Here is a 13,031-nt window from a genome sequence, read left to right as displayed (position 1 = left end):
GCTGTTCTCCAGTTGGAGGACTCACAGGCAAGTTTTTCCCAATTGTTGGTGTTTATACTACATTTTTTAAGATTTGCCTTGAGAGAGTCTTTATACCTCTTTTGTTGCCCACCAGCATTACACTTTCCATTTTTAAGTTTGGAATAGAGTACCATATTTTTCGCTCCATAAGACACACCAGACCACAAGACGCACCTAGTTTTTGGAGGAGGAAAACAAGAAAAAAAAATTCTGAATCTCAGAAGCCAGAAGCCAGAACAGCAAGAGGGATCACTGCGCAGTGAAAGCAGCAATCCCTCTTGCTGTTCTGGCTTCTGGGATAGCTGCGCAGCCTGCATTCGCTCCATAAGACGCACACACATTTCCCCTTACTTGTTAGGAGGGAAAAAGTGAGTCTTATAGAGCAAAAAATATGGTAGTTGCTTTGGAAGACAATAATCAGGCATCCACACAACATGGCCAGTCCAACGAAGTTGATGTTGAAGAACCATTGCTTCGACACTGGTGATCTTTGCTTCTTTTAGTACATTGATATTAGTCCGCCTGTCTTCCCAAGTGTTTTTTGGAGACACCGTTGATGGAATCTTTTGAGGAGTTGGAGAGGGCGTTCATAAGTGATCCATGTTTCACAAGCATACAGTAAGCTTGGTAGTACTGTCCTAGTGGGGTGGTTTGACCTCTGATTTGCATGTGGGAATTGCAAATTCGTAAGGCCAGAGCCATAAGGCAAGGTGAGGTGGCTGCTTCAGGCAACAGGATCCAATAGGACAGCAGATCCCGGTGTCAAACCTTCTCCCCTGCCCCTGTTCCTGATGTAGATCTTCCATGACCCCTTCTTCCCTGGTGAGGAAGGGTGGGGACGCCATTTTAGGGCCCACCTCGGACGCCAAAATGTCTTAGGCCAGCCTTGTCCCTCCTTAAATCCTTCCTGCACGTGCAACCCATCAAAGGAAGAAGAAGCTTCTCCATGGCGTGCTAGCTTTGCAAGCCGAGGGAGATTTTAACATCTGCTAGAGCTCAGTTTTATAGACGTTTAATAACCCTGTCCAAACATTTCCTTTTGCGACCTTTTGCATTCTGGTTTACTGAAGTTTTATGGGTACACTCAAAGTTTTTAATGCACCATGGCCATATTTTGCATGCAATTGAAATTATTGCCGGGGTGGGCTTTCTGTTATAGATTCTTGATGCAGATTTTCATAGTGTTTTCTCCATCAGTTGTGTGCGTGTGATGAACCAGCCAATCCCAGTTTATACAAAAACGAATTTAATCGCAGAAATCCTGTTACCTAATGAAAGGCTGTTTTGATCGTAAGGGACCGTGCTTTGCACACTATGGCATCCTCTTGCATAACAAACAAATAGCATCATTTTTCCTGCCGTGTTCAACAATCTTCCCCGTCCCATTTGCTACCCTTTGTAAAAATAACAATGATAATCTAACAGGGGCAGAGGATATCTAGCTGCTGGGAAAGAATGTTGGCTGGTTTACCTTGATCCAGTTCAATTTCCTGTTTCTTTCTTTTTATATAAGCGAGATAGCAATGGATATGAAACATTCTCTCTTCATTACTCTCATGCTTCCTTAAAATTCTGGAAGTGGGTCTCCTGTTATGGAAGCAACATGTGCCAGAGCTTGTTTATGCAACCATAACACAAAGGTCAGGTTAGTTTCTGAGCAGCATTCAAACTCCTGGCTTTGGCCTATAAAGCCTTAGGTGGCTAAGGACCCCAATAACTCCAGGGCCACCTCACTCCACATGAATTGAATGCGACCCTGAGATGATCAACTGAGGTTCTTCTCCATATGCCCCTTCCATGGCAGGTCCTGAGAGTGGCAACATGAGAACGGGCCTTTTCTGTGGTGGCTCCCCCACTTGTGGAATGCTCTCCTTCCAGGGAGGCACACCTGACACCATCCTCAACTATTTTTAGGTGACAGGTTAAAAGCTTTCCCTTTTATCCAGGCCCTTTGTCCTTAATTTGAAGGGCACCAGGCTGCAGGATCTGTAGAACCTGTATAAATTGGGTTTTAGGTGTTTATTGATTTTGTCCGTTCTAATTGACTTTAATGATTAGACCGTTTTTGTAAGTCGTTTTGGGAGACAGACAGACAGACAGACAGATAAAGGGTGCCATTTCAAAGTTTTCATTAGGAGATAATATCCTCTCTCCAGGACTTTATGACCTAGTTTTCTATGACGTGGTAAACCTGGGTCTGTTCTATACCATATTAGAGGCTGACATCTCGGGGTGCTTCTCCGTATTAAAACAACCAAAAACTAGATGTTCAGGAGAGAGATTCTGCCTTAGTGTTTTCTCTGAGAGGCTAGCTTTCTGTGAGCAGACTGCAAATGATGGCCAAATGTGTTGGCTCCGTTAAGCACGTGTATGGGTATCGTTAGCGAGGCAGCGGGAGACGATGATGGCTCTAGATATGAGTGGATCCCAAAACATGAAAGAAACCAGCAAATGTTGAAAGGCAAAGGATTCTACCCAAAAGCCATGCATTAAAGTCTTCTCTGAAGCCACAGCAAATACTTATCTCCAGGAAATTGCGCTTCAAATTTTGGAGAACAGATTACTTTCAAGTTTTTCTGAGCATGATTTCCTGTGCTTTTCCTATCCCAGACTGGGCACAAGATGAGTTCAGCATGTTGTTGTAATGTATGGCTTTGTAAAATAAAATCCTGGATGTAGCGATAGACTGTGCTATCAGCTTGTTTCAATAATATCTTGAGCCGTTTCCCACTTCTTATTGTCTTATTGTGTAACTGGTTGTGGCCTTTGCTGTGCCATGAAAATTTGGAGAAGAAAGAGGGGAACGAAATGGGCAGTTTCCTAATAATAACTTTACGGTGTCTCCTCCAAATCTCCTAGGAAGCTCCTATACAGCTTCTCAGATTCACACAATGCCATTTTTCACACCGGGTGCATGAGAACAGGGCTGCTGCTGTTTCCAAGAATCTGCATGTGTAGAATTGCTTCGTAACACAGTGAACATCTGCTGTCCTCACTTCTCGAAGTGAAATGCACACATTCACAGCTGTGCATTCTCAAGCTTTGCCACATCGCGTTTTCCATAGTTGATTTGTTGTGTTTGAGATCATTCCCGAAGTAAATCAAGGAGTACCAGAAGCAGGGTGTTTATCCTCAGATGCGGGAAAAATTGACATTAACGTACTAACAAAGTGGGGGTTCATTTATCTAGAAAAGTGCATTGAATATAAGTTTGCATAGTCTGAAAATTTCCAATTTCCAAGAAATAGCTTTAGTGTATCTAGAACATTGGAGGCATACCCTCCCTTTGGGGATGTAGAAAAATGAAGGCTAGATGTTTGCTGCTGACTTTTATCCTCTCAGATACAGATGACCTTTTACATCAGAGAGCAGATGTCTAGTTCCAATTAACACATTCCCTAGGAAAAGGTACCACTTGGACATGTTGGTGCAAGCCAGAACAGCAGCAATTCATATCTGGTTGGCTGGGTCCATGCTTCTATCTTGTATCACCCAATTCTGTTTTGATTAGGATGCTGTTCTCAACAGCTGGGACTGTGAACCTGTTACCTTTCCTCTTTGGACAGTGCAAACTCTAGGCTCATGCCAATCCACACCACTTGTTGCAAGTAGAGATGGGAAATTTGTTTTGGTTTTCATTTAAATGTGACCCTACCTAATTCACAGTTCTGGAAGCAACACCCAAAGTAAAACGCTTCTCTGAATTTTGCAATGCAGTCCTCCAGCCAAGTAAGGTTTACAAACGTGCATACACTGAGCTGAAGTGTGCACCTGTCTGTGAAAACAGCATACATAAATTGCATTGCATTAAGGGATGTTGTATTGCAAAAAATATATGTGCATGTCAGGGAACTGCCATCGGAGCTAGAGGCGGAGGGAAGGCTCCAGAGGGATGCCGGAGAGGGTCACAGTAGGGAGAGGGGCAGCCCATTTGCTGGGGAAGGAAATCAGTGTAACACCAGTGGAGAAGGGGGGCTGATGGGGGAATCGGAGAGGAGGCTCCAAGACTCCTCGCCGGAGACCAGCGGAGAGAGTACGGGTCCTCCGCTGCCCACACCCTCCCTGCGCAGAAGGCTTCCGCGCAGGGAGACTAGGCGGAGACTAGGCGTCAAAGAATTTTTGTGCTGGAAGAAGTTCAAGAAACGCCCACTGACGGATTCTGCCAGCGACTGAGACAGTCACGATGCTAGAGGCTGTTTAGTCAGAAAGGGTTCAACCAGGTAACCTAGCCAGGAGTGGCGGCAACTTACGCACGAGCAACCCCTAAACCCATTACAGTGTATCTCACACACAAAAAGGGCACAGTAGGAAAAATTCACCCTAAAATACTGATGAATTTTCATGAGGGTTTTCTCTCTCTCTTTAAAGCAAACTAATGTGGAAAACTGAAATTAAGAGAGGGAAAACGAGAAACCAATAGAAGCCAAAACAGATTTCCCATCCCTAATTGTTGGTCTGGTCTTATAGAGTAAGGGAGTGAGAAGCCTAAGTAGGGAGTTGAGAGGGATGCTTTCTTGAGTTTCGAACTCAGACTGTCCTTCAGCTCCTATACTTCTTCAGATTTCCAAATGTAGTCCTCGGTTCAGAAGCACGCTAACATTTCTAGCGACTGCCATTAAAATAAGGGCACAATGATGTGCTGCGAGTTTTAAATTACATCATTTTAATTTAGTCTGTCCACTGTTTATCTGCCCAGGTCTGTTTGCATCTCCTTGCATTTCCTACACAAACAGCCATGGCTGGGTAGCTGATAGATTCTTCAGTCAAGGACAGACAATTTGGAAATGTTGGTAGCAGACTTATTTAATTATGTTGGCTTGGACAGCCTGCACAGAAACTTTGTTCGTTTGTTTCAGGTTCTCCTTGTTAGGTTCTAACCTATAATATCCATTGTCTGTAAGATCTATTATATTTCACCTAAACTTTGGACCAGCCCTGCTCACACAGAGGAGTTCTGGGTTCTGAGTCATCAAGTGGCAAAATGCTTATGTGGAGGAGACCCTAATACTGAACTGAAATTCTCCATCTCAGATACAGGATTCACAGGTAGAATATTGCCTCCTTCAGCATGTAAGAAATAACTTCTCCTTCTCTTGGCTTTGCCCTTTCGCAGCTGGCAAATGGAATCAATCCCGGACAAGGCCTTGGCATCGAGATCATTGCTACCTTGCAGTTGGTGCTCTGTGTGCTTGCCACGACAGATAGGAGGAGGACCGACGTCACTGGATCGGCACCCTTGGCCATTGGCCTCTCAGTGGCCCTGGGGCATCTTCTTGCTGTGAGTATAAACTTGAATCAGGGAACGCTTTGCAGTCTCCGGGACTGCAAAGCACATTAGGGTATCTGCTTGTGAACTGCCGAGGATTAGCAAATGCATAACACACACACACAGGCAGAAGAAGCTGCCTATTTGCATAAAGCCTGCATATGCTGAGTCGTGCATATAGACACGATTTTAGAAATGAACTGCATCTTGCTATAGGGGAAGTTGCCAGGGACTTCTGTGCCAGCTTAGTCTGCTGCCAGGTGCTTTGGATAGATGACTTCAGTTACTTCAAACAGAGCTGAAAACAAAACTAGGTCTCTCCACACACAGCCTGCATTCAAGCCTGTTTCCTCCCGAAGAGAGATATTTAGCACACCATCCTCTTTGGTGGCTTGAGAGAGAACCAAGACTAACTCACACAAGATGGAGATTTGCAACTGAATACCCCTCGTGTGTGATCTAAGTTAAACACCACGTGAGAGAGTAGCAGAGATACATCAACAGTTCATCATTTACCTGTTAGATCCTCCTTTGTTCAGCTACAGTGGAAGTTTCCATGCTGTTTATTTAGCAGCACAAAATACAGAGTTATACAGAGTTGTTTTCCACTTCAGTGTGCAGTTAAACAATTATACTTAACAAATGAGAGGTCCTTTGCAAAGTAGGACACAGGTTCATCTTGAGTTGTATTCAAAAAGGATGCAGTAAAGAATATAGAACCAGGATCAGCAGGGATGGAGGTGGTGATCCAAAGGTCTCTTCACCCAGAATGGCCTTTTGCTCATGGGTGCTGCCACCTTCACACAACTCTTCTGCTCTGGGTTTAGTTATAAAATTGCATAGAAGGTACCTATTGGCCTGAAGAACACTGTGATGCCCACCTCTTCCTGATCCATATCCAAGTCCTGACAAACTTAAACACATAAGAGGAGCCCACTTAGACCACTATCCTCTTCTCACAGCCGCCAGTCAGATGCCCATGAAAGTTGATAAGCAGGACTTGAATACAACAGTGTTCTCCCCACCTGTGATTCCTAGAATTGGGTGTAGAGAGGTATACTGCCTCCGCAATGGATGCTGTCAGGAACCGTGCTGAGGAGGGCTGCACTGAGGAAGAATGGTGGGAGCCACCCCCCGCCTTCTGATCCTGATCCTGAATCTTCCCAGGAGCAGGAGGACAGTATAGATTTGGAAAAGTGGTTTGCAGAGGGGCATAGTTCAGAAGGCAGAAGCTGGGAAATACTGGATGGGGAACAGCTAGCAGAAGAAACACTGGAAGAGAGAGTGAGTTAACAGATTCACAGTCTCTGGGTAGTATCCACCCCCCTTCCCCAAACTCCCGGAGAGCTCAGCAAGTGTCAGAACAGAAAGCACAGAGGCTACAAACTCAGATTACAAGATGTAGGAGTGACACAGATTAATAGGGACGGAGGGAGCAGTGACCTTAACTGGGAGCACCGCCATTCTGGTTAGATGCTTTCCTTTGTCCTTCGCTTTGTTTATTAAAGAAATTAACTGGTAAGATGTCCCTTTTGTTTGATCTGCTCATTTACGGCCACGGGGGAGGAAGTTGATTCCCCGAAGCCTGACAGATGCTCTCTTCGACGGATGCTTCCTGAGATCTTTTTCCTGGAAATGTGGAAAAGTAGTTTCAATGCGCAACTGGATATGAATTAGCTACCCACTTGCATTTGGGAGGTAGACAGGGTCCCTCAACAGACTGCCAATACCTGATAGAAAACCTGCTTTCTTGTGATTGTCGCTCTCTCTTCACTCACCTTAGATTGACTATACTGGTTGTGGAATCAACCCTGCAAGATCTTTCGGCTCCGCTTTGATTACCACTAACTTCACCAATCACTGGGTAAGTTTCAGGTCTTAACACTGAAATGGGTGCCCGTTTGCAGAGGCACCGTATATGCTACTTGTGGTATGTGATGCAAGCAGAGGAGAGTTCTGCTACGACTGTCGGTTGCCATTTCCGCCTGCTTTTCGTGGGTTGCCCATATAGGAGATATGATAGCCATCTTCAAATATCTGAAGGGCTTTCACACTGAAGGTGGAGCAGACTTGCTCTCTGCTTCTCCAGAGGGTGAGACCAGAACCAGGGGATTCAAATTGCAAGGAGATTCTGGCTAAACATTAGGAAGAACGTTCTGGCTGTTAGACAGTAGAACGGACAGCCTTGGAAAGTTTCATTGCAGTTTAAAAGAGAGGTTAGAAGGCCATCTCTCAGGGATTATTTATCTGTGATTTCTGAATTTGAGGAGGGTTGGAATAGACACACCTGTTTGTTCGTTTGCAATATTACAACAACAACAACAACAACAACACAGAGACTGGATTAAAAAGGGAAGCAAATAACTTAGCAGGGTGCTGTTACCAAGCTATGGGCAAAACTAAAACTAATCAGATCTTCTTAGCTTCTTTACCCTGCTAGTGTCACCCAGAACTAATCACCTGTATACAACCAGTTCTAAATCACTTTAGTTCCTGCTCACATTACACCGCCTATTGACTACAGCACTATTCATCTTCTTCTCTAAAAATCTTCTCTCGGGTGGAGACAGTTTGAGGACCTCTCTTCACTGCTAGGAAATGATGAACTGGGAGGGGGTGGAAATGTGACAATTGCTTACGCCTCTGAAATAACTGCTGGCAAAATGGCAATGTTTCTTTGTGAACTGCTCTGTCAAATGCGTCTTCCGTTGACCTTGCATTTCAGATTTTCTGGGTTGGCCCGCTGATTGGAGGGGCCAGTGCCGCCCTCATCTATGACTTCATCCTGGCTCCTAGGAGCAGTGATGTAACCGATCGCATGAAGGTCTGGACCAGTGGCCAGGTGGAAGAATACGATCTCGATGCTGATGACTCCAGGGTGGAGATGAAACCAAAATAGAGGCGAACCGAGAGAGGAAGAAAAAGAAGACAAACAAAACCAATCTCTGAAGATTTTTATCAGTATTATAGACTCTTTGTAAAGCAACAAGCAATTCTTCCCAAAAATTTTATAAGTCATTAGAGTTTTCCTTCTCTTATTTCGTGCCTATTCTTTCCAGACTTTTAGATCTGTGGCTGCACAGTGAGACAAAACAAAATTGGTGGGGTGGGTGGGTGGGTGGGAAGGAGATGACTATATTTTGTACTATATATGTGTGAAAGAGCTAGGGAGAAGATTTGCAAGTAATGATTCTGGAAGTCCAAGTTTAGATTTCTTAATCCAAAGGGACTGGCTTCTCCTGCAGTTTGATGGGCATATTGCAATGAAGCCCAGACGAACAGCCTACAGGCAGCCAGAAAGGGATATCTGAAGAGATTTCACCTGCCAAATTCTAGAAATGAAAAAAGAAGTAAATGGAAGTGCCTGGTAAGAAGATTTTGAATACGGAGGGCCAATATTTTTATGCTGCAGATTTTGCCTATCTCTAGAAAGTGTCTGAGGCACCAGAAGTGGTTTGTTGTTTTCTAAAAATCCCATGCAGACCCATTTAAGAACAGGCTCCAGAAGGAAGTTGGTTTATTTAGTGCTATTTTTCCAGAAAAAGAGGTGCTGGAACTCACCATGAACACCTCCCTTCTTTTCTTATAATGGCAATGGCAGCCACCTGAGTTCTGGTGAGTTCCAGCTGAAAAAAAGCCCTGGTGTTACTTAGGTGCATAATCTTACTGACAAATAATATGCGTTTATATATTATATGCATGTCGCTGCATACAAAATCCAAAAGAGAGGCATAAGGCTAAAGTATGGAATATCTCTTATTTCTTACAACTTGAAAGGACTTCTCTTCCCCTTTGTAGACATCTGTTGGCAATTTATTTATTTTCAAAGCCACACCTTGATGAAAAGTTGGCAAGGGCCAGGCATAATTTTTGTCACCTGGCCCACCGATAGCCCTGGAGATCAAAGGCTAGCATACCAGCTACCAGGAAATTCCCAAGTCAAGCGTCAATGAAATTAGTGGGGATTAACGCAATTGGTTTTTCAAAGCCCCCCTATATTCCCAATGAGGTTTGTGCAGGATAATCGCCCGGTGGGCTGTGCCAGTAAACATTATTGTATGTAATTAATGTCAGCCCAGGTTTATTCATGTCTGTTAACACGCATTCCTCTTCACGACGCACCATTAATTCTGCCGCATGTAAAAACGCTACCGACTCCCAATAAATGTTTACACCTTATAGTTTTGCATGTATGTAAACTGTATCTGTACATACCCGTATTATAAATCAGCTCCCTGTCCCGTCCCCACCAACCTGCTTTGGGATGACATCAGTCATCAACTCCAATCAACATGGCAGCGGATGATGGGATTTGTAGTCCAAAACATCAGAATGGGGCCAGAGAATACATGTCTAAAGAATAAATCAAATATTTTCACAATTTTTCACAAATTTCAAATCAGGAAAAACTTCCAAATTATTTTATTGTTCAAAAGTTTGCTTTGAGGGATACTTAACATAAAGTATCAAAATTTTGTGGATGGATTTTATAGCAACGATGTCGTGCATTAGCTTGAACTCATTAGATTTGCAAGTTTATTTAATAAGAAGAAGAAATTTTTATTTGTACCCCACCCTCCCCGGCTGGAGCTGGGCTCAGAGCGGCTAAAATCATATAAATAATACAATATGCATAAAAACAAGCAATCGATTGATTAAAATGCACCCCAAAATTAATTAAAATAAATTAAAATTAAAACTGGACAAATGACAATCCTCAGGTTAAAATTGAAAGTGATTAATACTCAAAAGGACCAATTGTTTCCATTGATATTATAAGGACCTGTGAAACCTTTCTCCCCCATGCTGACATCCCACCAGCAACGAAAAATGCAATCCTATCCCAGATTAGGAATATTGGAGGAAAAAATAGATGGGGATAATCTGAACTGGTTTTCTACAAATGAATTTAAATTAGAAGAATGTACTGGAGATTCTTCCTCCCAGAAAAAAAACACTTCAGTCCTAAGTCCTCAATAAACAGGAGTAACCAGGAAAAAGATACGGTGATAATTTTTCTTTTATCTCTCTTTCAAGAGCAACATCCATTTCCCAAGGTATTCTGGAGTAGTTCAGTTCTCACAAGAGCCCTGTTAGATAGGCGAGATGGAGTGACAGGGACTGTTCCGAGGTCACCCAGTGAGCTGAGCTATATGGCAAAGCGAGAATTTGATTCAAACTCTCTGTAGTTTAACTCTGGCACTATTTTACTTGACCTTTCTGGCTCAGTTTAGCAAACACTCAAATCTTCATAACCGTCACAACACCCATATCGGGAAGTCGCTCCCCTAGGAAGAAAGATGGTGGCCTTGGGGATTTTTTTTAGTTCAGAGAAAAGGTGACTAAGAGATGGGATAGTAGAAGACAACACATATATATTGGCTCCCAGTACGTTTCCGAGCACAATTCAAAGTGTTGGTGCTGACCTTTCAAGCCCTAAACAGCCTCGGTCCAGTATACCTGAAGGAGCGTCTCCACCTCCATCATTCAGCCTGGACACTGAGGTCCAGCTCCGAGGGCCTTCTGGCGGTTCCCTCCCTGCGAGAAATGAGGTTACAGGGAACCAGGCAGAGGGCCTTCTCGGTACTGGCACCTGCCCTGTGGAACGCCCTCTCACCAGATGTCAAGGCAATAAACAACTATTTTACTTTTAAAAGACACCTGAAGACGACCCTGTTTAGGGAAGTTTTTAATGTCTGATACTGTATTGTTTTTGATATTTGGTTGGAAGCCGCCCAGAGTGGCTGGGGAGACCCAATCGGATGGGGGGGGTATAATTAATAAATTATTATTATTATTAACTCTCCAACATGCTAACTCTCCAATGGCTTGGCTTCATCTCTGAAGCCCAACACTTCCACTGTCTCCCAAGACAGATGGATTGCCAACCATGGTAGAATTTAATAAAATTACGCATGGAGAAAATGGATAGATATATTTCTCTCACACACACACAACACTAGAACTCTCAGACATGCAATGAAACTGAATTTTGGTAGATTCAGGACAGATAAAAGGAAGTACGTCTTCATGCAGAATATAATTAAACTTTGGAACTCGCTGCCACAGGATGCCGTACTCTGGCCATCTTTGAAAGAGACTTGAAAAGAGGATTCAACAAATGTATGGAGGACAAGGCTGTTAATAGTTCTCTCTCCCTCTCCCTCTCCCTCTCCCTCTCCCTCTCTCTCTCTCTCTCTCTCTCTCTCTCTCTCTTACCTCCACTGTCAGAGACAATATGCCTCTGAGTATCAGTTTCTGGGAATCGCAGGTGGTCAAAGCATCCTTGCATTCATGTCCAGTTTCTTAGTTTCCCACAGACATCTGGTTGGCCACGTTGAGAACAATATGCTGGACCAGATGCTGAACCGCGTTGTTGCGATGTACGGAAGCCCTCAGGAGTCAAACTGTTTTTAAAGTAGGGCTTCATTCCAATTGCTGTCTTGCATCCCCATAAAGCAGTCTTCTTAACATCCAGGAAACAGCGCACACAGGCAGGATTGCATACAAAGTGGGGACGTCTACCAAGAAGAGACAGGGGGGAGCAGGTTCTGGCACCTGCCAGTCTTGCCCATAAGTTTCTCTGTTTGTATTCTGTTTCCTTGAATAAAGAATCAACTTTACTGATCATCTCTCAGTCTCCGTGCTGACCTGCAGCTGAACCAGACCTGCCACAGAGCAACTTATAAAATACAAAGCCTTTTTTTACAAAAATCGGAAAGTACAATACAAGACCTAGGACCCACGTACCTACGGGACCACCTCTCCTGGTAGGCCCCGTGGAGGACCTTGAGGTCCACAAATAACAACACTTTGGAGGTCCCGAGCCTCAAGGAGGTTAGATTGGTTTCAACTAGGGCCAGGGCCTTTTCAGCACTGGCCCCAACTTGGTGGAACGCTCTGTCACAAGACACTAGGGCCCTGCGGGACTTGACATCTTTCTGCAGGGCCTGCAAGACAGAGCTGTTCTGCCTGGCCTTTGGTTTTGACTCGGTCTGACCCTTATGTTTCCCTCCCCTTATGGCCTTGATTTATTGGCTACTTTAAAATGAGGCTGCATTTTAAATTGCATTTTAACCTGTATTTTATATTGGTTTTTCCCCCCTTTCCACCCTCTCTTTTTCACCTATTATGTTTTTACTGTGATTTTATTTGTGTTAGCCGCCCTGAGCCCAGCTCTGGCTGGGGAGGGCGGGGTATAAATAAAATTCATCATCATTATTATTATTATTCCTAAAAAGTTCAATTCCACAATAAGACAGGCAACAGCTAGCTCTAACCCAACCCCACCAAAAGATGGGCAACACAGAATTGGGTACCTTAACTACCAAAGGCCTTAGTTTACTAAGATGTCTCAACGTTGTCGTGGGGGGGGGGCACATTTCCTTAGGGACAGCATTCCACACACTGGGGGGGGGGGGGCACCATTGAAAAGTCCAAGTAAAGTTTGTTGCGCAGCTACAACTTTTCAAAGAGGTTTTTTTTAATATAAAAAAGACAACTTGCTCAGGGGAGTGGGGGAAATGGCGCTATGATGTCACAGAGGCTGGCCAATCAGAGCTGTGCGCAGGTGGCTTTTGCTGGAAACGCAGCAGAATTGAGCTCGATTTTGTAGGTAAGATGGCGCAGGTCTCCCCCCAACAGCTTCATGGTGGCTTGACAGCGCTAATAATAGCCTTGCGTGCCCTGAAAACAACAATGTTAATGAATCCCACTAGGCAGGAAGTTCCCATTGTCTTCCTGA

The 13,031-nt window shown here is 44.1% G+C and overlaps 1 protein-coding gene and 1 long non-coding RNA gene across 4 annotated transcripts in view; one reads left to right on the top strand and one right to left on the bottom strand.

Moving 5' to 3' along the window:
• Positions 1 to 9,466, top strand: part of AQP1 (aquaporin 1 (Colton blood group)) — a 34,298-nt gene extending 24,832 nt beyond the window's left edge. For 2 of the 3 annotated variants that reach the window (XR_014517444.1, XR_014517445.1), the window contains 4 exons: positions 5,135 to 5,299; positions 7,071 to 7,151; positions 8,013 to 8,834; positions 8,914 to 9,466. Coding sequence is in view for 1 of the 3 variants with exons in the window: in XM_083467251.1 (XP_083323377.1) it covers positions 5,135 to 5,299; positions 7,071 to 7,151; positions 8,013 to 8,186 (420 nt within the window). In the remaining 2 variants the exon portion in view is untranslated. Of the gene's footprint in view, positions 1 to 5,134; positions 5,300 to 7,070; positions 7,152 to 8,012 lie in introns of all 3 variants that reach the window. The other variant, XM_083467251.1, reaches the window with a different exon arrangement.
• The window catches only part of LOC310689551, a 46,658-nt gene continuing 41,928 nt past the window's right edge, over positions 8,302 to 13,031 (bottom strand). The window contains exon 2 of the long non-coding RNA XR_014517479.1: positions 8,302 to 10,747. This is a non-coding gene — a long non-coding RNA (uncharacterized lncRNA). The remainder of the gene's footprint in view (positions 10,748 to 13,031) is intronic.

This window comes from Podarcis liolepis (genome assembly GCF_965112155.1).
Source record: "Podarcis liolepis genome assembly, chromosome: 12".
Taxonomy (NCBI): Eukaryota; Metazoa; Chordata; class Lepidosauria; order Squamata; family Lacertidae; genus Podarcis; species Podarcis liolepis.
Note: the sequence above shows the minus strand (reverse complement) of the source record. Positions and strands in the feature narration are given on the sequence as shown.